The following is a 16,583-nucleotide window of genomic DNA, read 5'->3' on the forward strand; positions in this document are numbered from 1 at the left end:
GATCCAGTCAGTGGAGGTGAGGAAGGGAAGCGATGGAGGGACGGAGAGAGAGAGAGAGAGAGAGCGAGAGAGGGAGAGAGAGATGGACGAGGCAGCGGGAGTCGAGGTTGTATCCAGAGGCGGCGGCCGTCCGCGGGGGGGTTTATATCCGAGTCAGAGCGGGAAGAGAGTCGCGGCGAAGGAGCGGAGAGGAAGGAGGCTGCGCCCGGAGGAGTAGATCCGAGGGCAGGCGAGCGGGAGGATCGAGCGAGCGAGCGAGCGAGTGTGCGAGGTGCTGCGTTCAGTTTCTCTTTCAGCTTGTTGCCTCTCGCTCGGCGGCTCCTTCCAGGGGCGTGCACGCATCTGCGCTGCATGCGCCCCGTACGCGCGCACGTGTGTGTGTGTGTGTGTGTGTGTGTGAGCGGAGGAGCGCGCGAGGCAGAGAGGAAGCGGAGAGAGAGAGCTGCCTGTGCAGTGGATTTCTCTTTATCAAGTACTCCCACTCTCATCTGTATGCTTCTGCAGCCTCTCTCTCTCCCTCTCTCTCTCCCTCTCTCACTCTCCCTCTCCCTCCATCTCTCTCCTCTCTCTCGCTCCCTCCTGTTGCTACGCTCTCTGTCTCCCTCTCTCTCCACTCTGCCTTTGCTCTCTCGCCCTTTCTTTAGTCTCTCTCCATCTATAGCGCTCTCTCTGCCTTTAACCTCCTCCATCCGACCCCCTTCTCATCCACTGCTTTTTGTCTTTAACTCCCCCCCCCTCCCCATATCGCTCTCTCTCTCTCCCCCCTCTCTCTCCCCCCTCTCTCTCCCTCACCTTCTCGCCCTCTCTCTCTCTCCCCCTCCCTGTCTCTCGCACTCTCTGTAGTGTTTGTAGTCTCTCTCCCTCTCTCTCTCTGTAGTGTTGGGAGTGTCTCTCTTTCTCCCCCTCTCTCTCTGTAGTGTTGGTAGTCTCTCTCCCTCTCTCTCTCTGTAGTGTTGGGAGTGTCTCTCTCTCTCTCTCTCTCTCTCTCTCTCTCTCTCTCTCTCTCTCTCTCTCTCTCTCTCTCTCTCCTCTCTCTCTCTCTCTCTCTCTCTCTCTCTCTCTCTCTCTCTCTCTCGTGTTGGGAGTCTCTTTCTCTCCCCCTCTCTCTCTGTAGTGAATGTAGTCTCTCGCTCTCTTTTTGTAGTGACGGTAATGTCTCTCTCTCCCCCTCTCTCTCTGTAGTGTTGGTAGTCCATCTCTCTTTCTCTGTAGTAACCATCAGATCAGCCTCTGTGTCTGCAGATCTATCCCCCTCCCCCAACACCAACATGGTGTGTATATGTGTGCACGTTTGTATGTGTGCGTGTGCGTGTGCGTGTGAGCAGAGTGGGCTGGGCTAGCACAACATTGCCCACTTTGCTTCTATGGTTAGTAGAAACCTCAGTGAGACAGAAAGAGAGGGAGAGGGAGTGGTAGGGGGAGAGTGAGGGGGAGAGAGAGAACGAGAGGAGGGAGGTGAGAGCAGGAGGATGGATGATAGTTGGGAGGGGGGTGATCGCCACGGTCCCACTGGGGGGCCGTTGCGCGCCACAAACTTAATTACAGTGAATTTCTCTCTATCTCTCTCTCTCTCCCTTAATCACACGTACACTTACTAGCACTTTGTCAACAAGTACACATTAGCGCAAGTATAAACTCATACACCAAAAAACACACACACACACACACACACACACACACACACACACACACACACACACACACACACACACACACCTGTGTGGTCTTTCTTGGCATTCAGTCCGCTCCCGATTCCCGCACCGATGGAACTCATGATCTTATCAATCTGGAGAGAGAGAGAGAGAGAGAGAGAGAGAGAGAGAGAGAGAGAGAGAGAGAGAGAGAGAGAGAGAGAGAGAGAGAGAGAGAGAGAGAGAGAGACCAACAGTCAGTCAAAGTGGAACAAACACAACAGTGCTAATGAGTTAGAAGTAAGAGGGTAAGTTCCTTCCACACTGTCAATCACAGAGAGAGACCATTAACCCCGTCCCTCCACAGGATGTCAATCCCTAACCGGTCGCATCCCACAAACTAGTGAGGGATTGAACCAACGACCACAACTCAAGTCAGGATCGGGGGGATTGGTGGAGGAATGGAGGAAGGAATCGGGGGAGGAATATGGGGAAGAAGTAGCATTGGAAATCATGTCAGCAAATCCTGCAGTAGCTTCATTAGTGTTTTTCTGACTGCTGGTTGTCTAGTGTGCGTGTGTGTGTGTGTGTGTGTGTGTGTGTGTGTGTGTGTGTGTGTGTGTGTGTGTGTGTGTCGTGTGAGCGTGTGTGTCTGTGTGTGTGTGTGTGTGTGTGTGTGTGTGTGTGTGTGTGTGTGTGTGTGTGTGTGTGTGTGTGTGTGTGTGTGTGTGTGTGTTTGTCGTGTGAGCGTGTGTGTCAGTGTGTGTGTGCTAGAGGGGAATGCAGTAGGAGAAAGATGTATTCATTAGCCTGGTATGTTGGATGGATTTATTTTAGGAGCAATTTGCCATTAGCCAAGATTTACTCGCAGTTAGCTAACCTGCTAGTTAGCCCACCACCTGGTTAGCTAACCTGCTATGTAGCCCACCACCTGGTTAGCTAACCTGCTATGTAGCCCACCACCTGGTGAGCTAACCTGCTATTTAGCCCACCCCCTGGTAAGCTAAGCTGCTATGTAGCCCACCACCTGGTTAGCTAACCTGCTATGCAGCTCACCACCTAGTTAGCTAACCTGCTATGTAGCCCACCACCTGGTTAGCTAACCTGCTATGTAGCCCACCACCTGGTTAGCTAACCTGCTATGTAGCCCACCACCTGGTTAGCTAACCTGCTATGTAGCCCACCACCTGGTTAGCTAACCTGCTCTGTAGCCCACCACCTGGTTAGCTAACCTGCTATTTAGCCAACCCCCTGGTAAGCTAACCTGCTATGTAGCCCACCACCTGGTTAGCTAACCTGCTATGTAGCCCACCACCTGGTTAGCTAAACTGCTATGTAGCCCACCACCTGGTTAGCTAACCTGCTATGCTGCTATGCCGCCTGACTGCTTGTGAGGCCCCTGCTGGGAGAACAGCATGTAGTTCCTTATACGGCCTACAGGGGGGCTGTGATTTGTTTGTGCAGTAGGACCCGCCCCCATTCTAAGGCAACGAGAAGAGATGAGATTTAATTCTCGTAGTACATAGGCAATACATTTCTTCTTCATCGTTTCGGATCTCACTGGCTTATTCCTCCTTGCGTGTTTTGCTCTCCTGTGGACAGTTATCTTTAAGTCAAAAGTGATTAAAGATTCCTGTTACGAGATTTCGACATCGACTGGCCCACCCTTATGTGCTATAAATGTATTATCCCCCCCCCCCCCAGGCTGTCAGGGATGCGTCTGAACAATAAAGGTCATGCTAATTGTGGAGAAGGGTGGGAGATACTCCGCTCTGGTGATCCATCAGCATCAGGAAGTTAGTGTGTTCGTACACAGTGCAGATGAAGGGGATGAACACATGAAGGGACGAGGATGTTTCAGCCACGCACACACAACACACACACGGAGGATGCAAGGGTGCAGGCTTGCATGTGCGAAGCGTGTTTGTTTGAGTAGGTCAGTGTGTGAGTGTGAGTGCTTGAGGTCTTCATCTATACTTGGGAGTTGTTTGGGGGCGTGTGTTTGCGTGTGTGCACGTGTGTGTATGTGTGCATTGTGTGTGTTTGTGTGTTTTGGTTGCTGTGTTTCATAGCTTGTATGCAATTGTTTATGAATGAATTTTGTGTGGGTGTGTGTGTGTTTCTGTGTCTACGTGTGTGTGTGTGTGTGTGTGTGTGTGTGTGTGTGTGTGTGTGTGTGTGTGTGTGTGTGTGTGTGTGTGTGTGTGTGTGTGTGTGTGTGTGTATTGTCAGTGGTGTGAGCCTTGCGGAAGGCAGGGAAGGTGACTCTTGGATGTCATCACACAGGCTGTGTCCTGACAGCATTGCCGTGGAGATGCTGATGCCAGTGACCACGCCCCTGACCACGCCCCTGACTCCATGAACGAGATCAAAATAAACTAAAATATACTGTACTAACATCCTAGCCCATTAACTTATGCTGTACTAATATCTAAGCCCTATAACTAATACTGTACCAACAACTAAGTCCACTAACTAATACTGAATTAACATCTAAGCCCACTAACTAATACTGTGCTAACATCTAAGCCACTAACTAATCCATTAGTCCTCCATTAACTGTCCGGGAGAAAGACCGCGTTGTTTGCTGTCACCTCCCCTCCAATAACCTGCATTCAGCCCCTCCTTCTAGCGGTCTATCATAGCGTTCCTGGCTCCCAGTCTCTTCCCTAATTCCCCCCTCCCGCTCCAAAAGGGGGTTGCGGTGTCACCCCAGAACCCAGTGGAGGACGAGACCCTCAGAACGACCCATCTGTTTCTGTTTCCCCCCATCGTCCTCTGAGGGGAACACTTCCAGCACTCTGTTGACATCAAGCAGCCACTGGGAGCCTATTGGCAGATCTGAAGTGCAACTTGATGACGATTGGACGTTGAATGGGTCCCAGCTGTGACAGCACAGTCAACATTTTCCGTATTAAAATCTGAGGGGGTGTTTAATTAAAATCCGTCCACGGTTGGGCAGTAAATGTTTCCTGCAATCAGCCCCTCGGCTCTTTAAAAACACTGCTGGGGACAGCATGACCCCCCCCCTCCCCGTCAGAATGAACAGAAAACAAACAACTAGTCTGGACTCAACCAGCTAGCCGTTGACCTCCCCCCTCAGTATGAACAGAAAACAAACACAAACACAAACGCAAACAACTAGTCTGGGCTCAACCGACTAAAACTAATAAACATCACCACAACAAACCCACGAACACAGACAGGCCTTCAACAAACAGCCCACTAACTAGCTACAACAAAACAAACTGGACCCATCGTCTCCAGAGAGAGGGTCTAGACCCCATCAGGGGGATTCATGGACCCATCGTCTCCATCTAATCAGACACAACAAACATAGATCTACAGACTCTAACAGCTAGCAAGCTAGTTAGCTAATACATTCAGTTAGCTAACTAGCTTGATGAACATATGTCAATACATAGAAATAAATAATAAATATGTATATTTAATATAATATATATTAACCCTGACATGTCCCCGTGTTGCTACTCTGAGCAACACGCTGATGAGCTTACTAACTCTAACTAACTCTAACTGCATAACCTCTCCAGGGGGGCTCCTTACCTCGTCCCACTCGGCGGTGAAGGAGGGGGTCCTCTCCAGCCGGCCCCCCGGGCTGGCACCCATCCCTGGCCGGGGGCTGCCAAGCCCCTGGCCCCGGGATCCGGATCCCCAGCTCAGCTCCTCCTGAAGGATAAACAACCAGGTGTTAAGCATCTCATGAAAACAACCAGGAAATATCCGCAGTCAATGCTGATCTAGTGATTTAAGTAATGTGATTAATACAATCACATCCTATGACTGGTATACATTTGAAAAATCACGTCCTTTGACACTTTATAGAAAAAAACTTGTACCTCTCTCTTCGTAGACAAGAATCTAACTATCGACTCTCCATAAAACCCTCCAATTACCCATAAACCCCTCCCTCACTTCCTAAACCCCTCCCACTCACTATAAACCCTTCCTACTCACCATAAACCCCTCCCACACTCACTAAACCCTTCCCACTCAACATCAACTCCTCCTACTTTCCATTGACCATTCCCACTCACCATAAGTGAATCAAGTTTATATAAAGTGACTGACTGACTGACTGACTGACTGACTGACTGGCTGACATGACTGACAGGCTGACTGACTGACTGACTGACTGACTGACTGACTGACATGACTGACTGACTGACTGACTGGCTGCCTGACTGGATGACTGACATGACTGACTGACTGACTGACTGGCTGACTGACCGGCTGGCTGACCTGTATGGGCGACACGCCCACGATGTTGGAGTCGGAGAGGGACTTGGAGAGCTGGAGGTCCAGCAGGCTGCGGGGCGCCGACCTCCTCCGGTCCAGGGTGCAGGCGCGCTCCTCGTAGCCCCCCGACGCGGCGGCCAGCTCCGGGCACCCCGCCCCGTCGAGGCCGGGGACCCCCGCCCCGTCGAGGCCCAGCGCCACGGCGACGGCGGCGGAGTGGCGGGGGGAGCGGGCGGGCCGGTGTCCCAGGGTGCTGTAGCCCCGGGGCGAGCAGGGGGTCTCGGGGGACGGCGCCTGGTTCACCCGCGTGTGGAAGACCGTCCGGAAGACCACCTGCGGCTTGGGCTGCTCCCCAGGGGTCGGGAGGGTCTGGGGGGGCGGGGTCTGGGGGGGCGGGGTCTTGTGGGGCGGGGCTTGGTGGGGCGGGGCCAGGGAGGACCGGTCTACCTGCTGGGGGAATTAAAAACACAAAAGAAAGAATTGGATCTATTAGAATTTAACTTTATGTAAGAACTCAAGGATCTGTTGTTGTTGCTCCTCGCCCTCGTGAAGCAGACCAATCAGAAGGCGCTCTGAGCCCCGGAGGAACGTACCTGGCAGTAGAGCTCCTTCTGGCTCTGGCTCTGGTTCTGGGGCGGGGCAGCGGGGGTCTGCGGGCCCCTGGGGGTGTCGGGGATCAGGGGCTTGGTCTGAGTCAGGGTCTGTGGGGGCGCAGCAGTGTTGCCCCGGGGGCAGTAGAGTTTGTAGGGGGTGTCAGGGGCCTCGCAGGCCGGGGACGAGCCGTGCAGGAGGCCCGCAAACTCCTCGGGGATGTGGCTCTTCCGGCGGTCCTCCACCACGAGGAGGGAGGAGGGGGAGGAGGGGGAGGAGGGGGAGGAGGAGGGCTCGGGAGGAGGAGCAGGGGAAAGAGGAAGGGGAGCGTGAGGAGGGTCCCGCTGGTACGGCCCGTCGTCTGGAAGAGGACACGCACACACACACACACACACACACACACACACACACACACACACACACACACACACACACACACACACACACACACACACACACACACACACACACACACACACACACACACACACGTTTAAAAATCCCAACTTCAGCGCAGGGGAACAATTCAATCATAATAAATTTGACTACACCTCTCTACGATAAAGGACAAACTAAAAGCCAAAGGTAAGTGAAAATAGAAGTAGAGGAACAAAACTTGAACTAAGTGCGTTGAACAGCAGCAGTCACTGCAGAGGGTCATGTGACTGGGTTGCAGAGGGTCATGTGACTGGGTTGCAGAGGGTCATGTGACTGGGCTGCAGAGGTTCATGTGACTGGGCTGCAGAGGGTCATGTGACTGGGCTGCAGAGGGTCATGTGACTGGGCTGCAGAGGGTCATGTGACTGGGCTGCAGAGGGTCATGTGACTGGGCTGCAGTGGGTCATGTGACTGGGCTGCAGTGGGTCATGTGACTGGGCTGCAGAGGGTCATGTGACAATAGCTGGTCTGCAAACCAAGTCCTGGAGAACCAGCATGAGGGAACGATGAGGAGGACATTGTTCTTCTGCTCGCATCTCATGACGAGGACAAAGTAGTTTCACCTGGAGCCTTCCCCTGCCTCCTGAGAGAAATTGTGTGCGTGTAAGAGTGCATATGTGCGTGCGCGTGTGTGTCCCTCACATGTCCATCACACGTCACAAATGGCTTCTACTCATGATTTGCGTTTCATTTACATAGTGAAGGTAGAACAGATTATTATCGGGTAAATACATGCAAGAACACACGCACCCACACGGTTTCCATTTCAGGAGCATGTGATTGATGTCGTATTACTCTGCTGTTCAGACCTGATTATAACACAAAACGCAGCCAGACTTCTAAAATCATAATAAGCTGTTATGTCCCAAATCCTGTTAACAGAAGTAATGACCACTTTTTTTTCCGGACGAACCGCGTCTGGGGAATTCACGTGGTCTCTCTCTCTCTCTTTCTCAAACTCTCTCTTTATCCTGCTCCCTCCCTCCCCCCCCCTCTCTCTCTCTCTCCCGCCGTCATCCCCTCTCCCTCTTTCTCTCCCTCCCTCCATCCCCCTCTCTCTCTTTCTCTCCCTCCCTCCATCCCCCTCTCTCTCTTTCTCTCCCTCCCTCCATCTCACTCTCTCTCTCTTTCTCTCCCTCCCTCCATCCCCCTCTCTCTCTTTCTCTCCCTCCCTCCATCCCCCTCTCTCTTTCTCTCCCTCCCTCCATCCCCCTCTCTCTCTTTCTCTCCCTCCCTCCATCCCCCTCTCTCTCTTTCTCTCCCTCCCTCCATTCCATTCCCTCTGGCTTATCTCCCTTTCTTCATCTCTCCCTCTCTAACCCCACCCCCTTCTCTAACTCACCCCCCCCCCCCCTGACTGTAGCGCTCTAATTGGTCCTCACCCACAGAAAGCAGCACACCCAGAAGCAGGCCTAGAACTCATTACCATATGCAGAGAAAACAGCAATAATAAAATGACATAACGTCAGAGCCTCCGCCTAAGAGGGCTGCTGCAGCTCGCTTACGTAAGGACTCCAATCGAGACAGCGTCTCTCTCTGCCTCTCGCCGAGGGAGACGCTGGGTTCATTACACCTCACTTTCCTCTCATTACGCCGCCCTGAGTCCAGCACCGTGTTCCGATGCAGACACCCAGTGTCGGGATCTGAACCCCCACAGAAAGAGGGACCTTCTCCAGGGTTCCTGAGCCTCTGGACACTGATGAGAAAGGTTCTGCATCCTGTCCCTCGTTTGATTGGCTCGGGGAAGTTCCAACGAGCCAATCAGCGTCTAGCAGGGCCACAGTGAGCAACAGGAATCAACCGCATGTCTACTGTGGTGCAACGCAAGGTTCTTTAAAGAAGCCTTAAAGTACCCTGAAAGAACCCTTAAATAACCTTTAAAGAACCCTTAAAGTACCCTGAAAGAACCCTTAAAGAACCTTTAAAGAACATTTAAAGAGCCCTGACAGTACCGGTAAAGAACTTTTAAAGAACATTTAAAGAACCCTTAAAGAACCTTTAAAGGACTCTTAGAGAAACTTGAAAGAACCTTCAAAGTACATTTAACGTGGATGGAGGCTAGGAGCTCCCATCAACTAATCAATTAAGAGTTATTGGGTTCTAAACACAAGAACCAGGTATCAGAGTCGGGGGTACCCTCCTTCCCCCTTACTTCTTCTTTTACTGACTTGAAATCCTTGAAATGACCACACCACAGATGATGAATACATCAATTAAGCTAGGAAGTGCATTTTGAAATCCCGCGCTTGTTAAACGGCACCGAACACGACAACAGTATTAAACATTCATCTTCTCTTCCCCCCCCCCCCCCCCCCACCGTGGTTTCAGATGGAGAGGAAAATCGTATGCCCTCATTAGTTGTTTTATTTCAATATTATCAGGATAATGATGCATAATGACAGGAGACACAACCGCAGGTATTCCCCGCTCTGAGTTCTGCGACTCATCTTCTGCTCTTCAAAGTCAAAGTCTCTCCTCATCTTCTCCACCTCACCTCCCGGTTTCTGCTGCTCACGGTTCGGTCTTCCAGCAGAACCCAGCTGAGCCAAGGTGGATTTAGACCCACAGGAGGCCAAGGAGAGAGGAGAAGCCCAGGGATTCCCCTCCCCCCGCCACCATTAGAAAGTATTTTCATCTATATTTTTTCATAATCGTTAGAAGCCATAATCGTAATTCAGATTGAAAGGTAATTAAGGGCCCCGGCGAGCAGAGCCTCTGAAGGCTGACAGGAGAGCTGGATGACGAGTAGAGTGGGACGATCTTAAGATACATCAGCACATTTGAAAAAGAACCATAGTCGGTAGGTTTAGGGTACACTGGCCCTTTAAGGCCCTGGGACTGAGGTAAGGGCTCAGATCTGAGGTAAGCTCTGAGGTCAGCTTTGAGGTCCGCCTGTCACTCACTCACAAGCTGGGTCTCCGCACAGCGCTCCACATCCATTCATCTTTTCATTCATTCATCCATACATCCCTCCGTCTGTCCACCCCAGCTCTATGCCTGCTGGCAACAGGTGAGAGAGATATGGTCGCCATGGTAACAGAAAGGCCCATTCTCCTGCAGTTCTGGGTGGCTAAGACTGTGTGTGTGTGTGTGTGTGTGTGTGTGTGTGTGTGTGTGTATGTGTGTATGTGTGTATGTGTGTGTGTGTGTGTGTGTGTGTGTGTGTGTGTGTGTGTGCGTGTGTGCCCGCGCGCGTACAGAGGTACTGGAAGATATATTGTTGAGCATGAAGAAGAAGTGTGTAAAGAGTGAATGACTGATGAGCGAGAGAAATTGAGGACGAGGGGAAGAGATGGAGAGAGAGATAGAGTATGCAGCATGCAGGATAGTTAATAACTGCTTCACCACGGACCAGCAGGAGTACGATTCATATCAAAGATTAGCTCAAACTTTACTGGAAACTTTAGATGTAAAGTTGAAGCTCTGCAAAATATTACAAGAAGCAACCCGTAACTGTGACTGACACACACACAGCTACCCTCCAGATCTGTCACAACCCCCCCCCCCCAACACACACACACACACACACACACACACACACACACACACACACACACACACACACACACACACACACACACACACACACACACACACACACACACACACACACACACACACGCACGCACGCACGCACGCACGCACGCACGCACGCACGCACGCACGCACGCACGCACGCACGCACGCACGCACGCACGCACGCACGCACGCACGCACGCACGCACGCACGCACGCACGCACGCACGCACACACGCACGCGCGAGCACAAAGCAGGGGGGGGGGGGGGTTAAAGTGGTTAGAAATAGCAGCCAGCGGAGTTTAAGACTCCAGTACATAAATCCTCTCTTGTCCTCTGGCTCGTCAGAGTTCTGCTGCAGTGCTCGGGTTGGGGTTCTGATTCTGCGTTCTGAGGCTGATCGAATCTTCACACACTTTCCTCCTGCAAGGTAGTAGGTTCCCACTCGGAGATCTAGCTCAGGTCACCCTGGCGACGAGGAAGTCACCATGGCGACCGGTTGCCACGTGAACCGAGCTGACGACGCCAGTGTTACAACTCCGACCAAAGTGCCCATGCTGAACAGAGTTACCATGACGATCAAAGTTACCACGCCAACCAGAGCCGCGCTGCCAACCAGATTATAGAGCCGTCGGATCAGCAATTCATATGGAAATACACCCACACTAGTGATGGGTCGTTTGCGACCGAATCAGTTCGAATTAACGAATCTTTAACAAGAACGAACCAATTCTTCTCGCTCGTTCGTCTCGAACCGGTAGGCTGAGAACCATCTTTTTCTGTTCTGCTTTCAACACATAATTTCAAAATGGGTTTAATATATATTAAGAAAATCAATACTCTGTGAAGCGTTGAAGAGACAGAAACATTCAGTTTGTCTCTGTGGTTTCTAACGCCGTTTCCACCCACAGGTTAGAAACCACAGAGAGACGATCTGACGAGGGCCAGAGGGACGGGAGAGAGGAAGTTAAACCCTCCCTCCACCTGGCGGCGCACAGCCGGCCCCCTACAGGGGGCCACACCCACCGCGGGGGTCCACCAGGGCCGCCAAATCACCACCAGCAGAGCATAATACCAGGGCAACCTGCTTGTCTCTCGCCGTAACCCGATTGGCCCGCTCCCCTGATAAAGCTATGATGACATTTCCTGGCGAAGGCGAAGAGAGGAGATGGGAGGAATGAGACAGTGTGTGCGTGTACGTGCGTGTGAATGTGTGTATGTGCGTGTTGGATAGAAACAGAGGTGGGTTCATGTTACATCCTTCTCTCTCTCTCTCTCTCTCTCTCTCTCTCTCGCTCTCTCTCGTCAGCCAATGGGTGATATGCGTTCTCCTGTTCATTCAGTCTGAAGTCTCACCCCCAGCAGCCTAGCTGTGACATCATCAGGTTGTATCAATGACACTTCCTGACTCTTTAATGAACTTCCTGTTGAATGAGCTCCCAGCTGTTGCGTTAGTCTGAAAACCTTCTTATGCGTTCTACCAGGTGACTGCTGCCCCAAAACCCAGAGAGAGAGAGAGAGAGAGAGAGAGAGAGAGAGAGGAGACCTCAAACCCATAACCCTTGCATAACATAAGCCAGCTAGTTTAGTAACACCCCCCCCCCCCCCCCCCCCCGCCACACCAGCACAGCTCAGACGGATCGCAGGTTAAAAATAGTTCCTGCTTTTAACCGCCCGCCCACGCCAGGGCGAGCCACCTACACACACACACACACACACACACACACACACACACACACACACACACACACACACACACACACACACACACACACACACACACAGTGGGGGCCTCTTTCGAACAGGATTTTCGGTAGCAAGCGATGGGTGGCTCGCCCAGTCAAACATCTTAGAGAGAGAGAGAGACAGAGAGAGACAGAGAGAGAGAGAGGCCTTCTCTTGCCTTTATGAAGTAACTTTTCACTCCACTTGTTCACTCATCTCTGCGTTGCCTCCCACACGCTGTTTATTCTGCCCTCCTTTAAGCCGTTCTTCACTCCCTTCCTCTCGTCTTCACCCACTCTCTCTTTTATTGGCAGGTTAGCAATCGCTCACACTCACCCATTACATCCTCCTCCCTCCCATCTCACTCTCACCCCCCCTCTCTCACTCTTCTTCAATATCTCTCCTTCTTTCTTCCTCTTCCCTCTCTCCCCCTTCCATCTCTCTCTCTCTCTCTCTCCCTTTTCTGACACTCCCTCCCTCCCTCTCTCCCCTTCCATCTCTCTCTCTCTCTCTCTCCCTTTTCTGACGCTCCCTCCCTCCCTCTCACCCCTTACATCTCTCCCTCTCTCCCCCTACATCTCTCCCTCTTCTGGCAGTCCCTCTCCCCCCTGCGTTGGTGTGTGTGTTTGTGGGTGTGTGTATGCGTGGGTGTGGGTGTGTGTGTGTGTATGCGTTGGCCTGCGTGTGTGTGTGCGTGGGGGGGGGGGGGGCGTGTGTGTCCTCATGTGTATTCAAAAGGAGGTTTGAACCACTAAGATGTGTGAGATCAAAGTTGTTGAGGCAACTGCTCCTGCAAAGAAACATATGAAAGCATGCACGCACGCACACATACACAAACACACGCACAACCACACCCACGCACCCACAGACACGCACGTGCATGCACACCCACACCGACACGTACACCCACACACCAACGGACACATTCACATACACACACATTGCCAGAAGCAGCCAGATACGCACAAAAGACCTACACCCACACCTGTAGGCCTGTCACACACACAGTCAGAATACAAATAAAAACAGGATACACATTCATACACACAAATGCAGTGAATACAGAGTTCTCCTCATGAAGGACTTAAATCCTCATGTACGCCTCCATACACTGTGTGTGTGTCTGTGTGTGTGTGTGTGTGTGTGTGTGTGTGTGTGTGTGTGTGTGTGTGTGTGTGTGTGTGTGTGTGTGTGTGTGTGTGTGTGTGTGTGTGTGTGTGTGTGTGTGTGTGTGTGTGTGTGTGTGTGTGCGTGTGTGTGTGTGCGTGTGTGTGTGTGCGTGTCTGGCGTGTGTGTGTGCGTGTGTGTGTGTGTTTGTGTGTGTGTGTGTGTTTGTGGGGGATACACTTTGTGTTTGTGTATGGGGAAATGCTAAAAAGAATTCTGTTATGCTCCATTGTTATTTTAGGAATTTCCACGGCACTAAAATTATTTCAAAACAAACAAACAAAAGTAGCAGAGGAGTTTAAGGAAGCAGGGAGCTACAGAACAAAAAGAGCTTGGCATAAACCATTCTCCATGCCTTACACGCCCAAACTTGCCATATGTTTACGCACATACCAAAACACTGCGACTCCATTTTCCAATTTTTCTAACATTTACATTTTAAAACTCTGATCAATCAAATGTACTGCTCTATGTTATAGCTACTCACCGCTGACCAATCAAATGTAGCGCACTAAGCTATAGCTAGTCAATGCTGACAAATCAAATGGAATGCGCTAAGCTATAGCTAAACAACGCTGACCAATCAAATAAAGTGCGCTAAGCTACATCTAGTCAATGTGCAGCTGAGATCTCAAAGATGGTGTTTTCAGTCATGTTTTGGGCTTGTCCTACTTGGTCTATTATAAATCAAACAAATACTGTTGAATGCCATTTTTATCATTCCAAAGTGAGAGGGATCTAGTCAATAAGATTTGTTGAGATGCTCTAAATCGATCTACATATGTGGAAATCCTTACTGAAGAACAAGTGAATATCTGTCAGAGCGCCTTTTTGAACTGGAAGTTCTGGTGATTATTTCTGATATATAGAAATGTGCATAGAAATTATGTTTCCTACTGAGGTTTTATTTTGATGAGAGAATCGAAAATCAACACCCGAGGACACAGACAGGAGACCGCCCACATCACGTAGCAAGGGAGGAAAAATCAGGACAATCTCAACGTGGTGAGGAAAATAAACCTTAAAAGAGCTGCATTAAAACAATCAGGGATTCATTAGGGTCTGCTGATCTAAAAACTGCTCCTTGTTGCGGCAACATCTGATCCTGCTCAACGTTCATCATGTGAAGGTCCTGACCCACAAACATTTTGCACATGATCAGAGGAGCTGGACGGCCTCAGGCCTCCTGCCTACGTGTTTCTGCCCTTGATGTTTGAGATCTCCTCAAACATAGGAGGTAGTGGTGCAGGAGAGAACCAGTTCAGGGCGTCTGAGGTGAGAGCTACTGTAGCTATTGGGACAGGAGGGCATGGTACTACCATAACTCAGAAACTTAGGCTGTGATTGGCTCCTACCTGGCAGCAGAAGCAGCCGCAGGTTGTGATTGGTCCTACCTGTGATCAGCAGCATTGTGATTGGTCCTACCTGTGAGCAGCAGCATTGTGATTGGTCCTACCTGTGAGCAGCAGCGTTGTGATTGGTCGTACCTGTGAGCTGGCAGTCGTCGTTGGAGCCGGCCGAGTCCTCCTGGTTGGGGGAGAGTGGGGGGCTGGCGGGGGGGCTGGTGCTGAAGCTGGCGTAGCCTAGCGACGAGCTGACCTCACTGGGCTCACAGCTGGGGGGCGCGGGGCGCTGGAGGTCCTGGGCGGAGGACAGGGAGGTCCGCTGTTTAGGCTGGGGGGGGGGTAAGGAGGAGGAGGGGGAACACAGGGGGCCGACATCAGAGACAGGTCCCTCATCCCTCAGAAGTGGATTCAAACTAAGGGAACAACTTGTCAGTGGTGTGTCAAGGTAAGCAGCACTTAGTTCCACACCGACACGTCTCCATGGGGAACAGAGCAGCAGACAGAGCAATAGTGAGTGTTCTGCTCTGAGCAGTAGTGAGCGTTTCGCTCTGAGCAGTGGCTAGTATTCTGCTCTGAGCAGTGGTGAGTGTTCTGCTCTGAGCAGTAGTGAGTGATCTACTCCGAGCAGTGGCGAGTGTTCTGCTCTGAGCAGTAGTGAGTGATCTACTCCGAGCAGTGGCGAGTGTTCTGCTCTGAGCAGTAGTGAGCGATCTGTTCTGAGCAGTGAAGCATTCTGCTCTGAGCAGTAGTGAGCGATCTACTCCGAGCAGTGGCGAGTGTTCTGCTCTGAGCAGTAGTGAGCGATCTGTTCTGAGCAGTGAAGCATTCTGCTCTGAGCAGTAGTGAGCGATCTGCTCTGAGCAGTAGTGAGTGATCTACTCCGAGCAGTGGAGCGTTCTGCTCTGAGCAGTGGAGCGTTCTGCTCTGAGCAGTTGTGAGCGTGCTGCTCTGAGCCTCAGAGCGTTCTGTTTGAGGCCTCACTGCTCGCTGAGTGTCTTTCAGACCACCAGACGTGAAGATGAGAGCTGGCAGTAAATCCCTGCTGTGTTATGGATTAGATGTTCATATTTCCTTGGATAGGAAGCTTCCTGTATGTTCAGAGGTACAGCCTCTTCAGCTCATCAATATTCACATCCAGGGTGTCGGAGAATACATCACTTTATTAGACACACTCAAACCCCCGTGTCTCTGGGCTCGGTTCCGAGAAACCTCCACAGACAGGAGGTGTCGAGGTACAGTCATCTGCATGACAATGGGATACGACGAATATACACGGGAATAAAGAAAGGCAAAAGAACTGACGGATAAAGAGTGGATTAAAGAAAAAAGGTGTTTGATGAAAGAGGAGAGAGCGAGAGAGAGAGAGAGAGAGAGAGAGAGAGAGAGAGAGAAAGAGGGGAGAGGTAGATAGAGAGAGAACCAGGGTTGGAGGAAAGCTAATACACCTGATGAAAGAATATTTTACGTAATCCCACACACAAAAAAGAGCTAAGCTTTTAGCCTTGCAACCATAGCAACCAGGTGCTTGCAATGACATGGTGCTGTTAATGCGGGTGGAGCTCGTGGTGGATGACAGTCAACCTTCACCCAACTGTAGCAATTCAATGAGCTGTCTGGGTTAGAGGAGGAGAGAAGAGAGGACGAAAGGTGAGGAGAGGAGAGGAGAGGAAAGTAAAGAAGAGAAGAGAAGGAGAGAAGGAGAGGAGAGGAGAGGAAAGAAAGAGGAGAAGAGAGGAGAAGAGGAGACACAGACAGCCTGGCTGGTCCTCCCGTCTTCACTAAAACATGATTATGCATCACATCTGCTTTATGGAATACGACTGACACCTGGGAAGTCAGGTAGGGGGGTTGGGTTCTACATTAGCCTGGCTCTGCCCGCTTAAGTACTTCCGCTCAATTTTCATTTCC

At 51.2% G+C, this 16,583-nt stretch overlaps 1 protein-coding gene across 1 annotated transcript in view; it reads right to left on the reverse strand.

Annotated features, from left to right (window-relative positions):
- The window catches only part of anks1b (ankyrin repeat and sterile alpha motif domain containing 1B), a 55,995-nt gene that overhangs the window by 14,732 nt on the left and 24,680 nt on the right, over positions 1-16,583 (reverse strand). The window contains exons 8-13 of the mRNA XM_056579009.1: positions 14,817-15,003; positions 8,499-8,563; positions 6,485-6,721; positions 5,895-6,275; positions 5,199-5,321; positions 1,717-1,786 (exon numbers count right to left, since the gene is read on the reverse strand). Coding sequence (XP_056434984.1) covers positions 1,717-1,786; positions 5,199-5,321; positions 5,895-6,275; positions 6,485-6,721; positions 8,499-8,563; positions 14,817-15,003 — 1,063 coding nt within the window. The remainder of the gene's footprint in view (positions 1-1,716; positions 1,787-5,198; positions 5,322-5,894; positions 6,276-6,484; positions 6,722-8,498; positions 8,564-14,816; positions 15,004-16,583) is intronic.

The sequence above is a fragment of the Gadus chalcogrammus genome, chromosome 19 (genome assembly GCF_026213295.1).
Source record: "Gadus chalcogrammus isolate NIFS_2021 chromosome 19, NIFS_Gcha_1.0, whole genome shotgun sequence".
In the NCBI taxonomy this organism is placed as follows: domain Eukaryota; kingdom Metazoa; phylum Chordata; class Actinopteri; order Gadiformes; family Gadidae; genus Gadus; species Gadus chalcogrammus.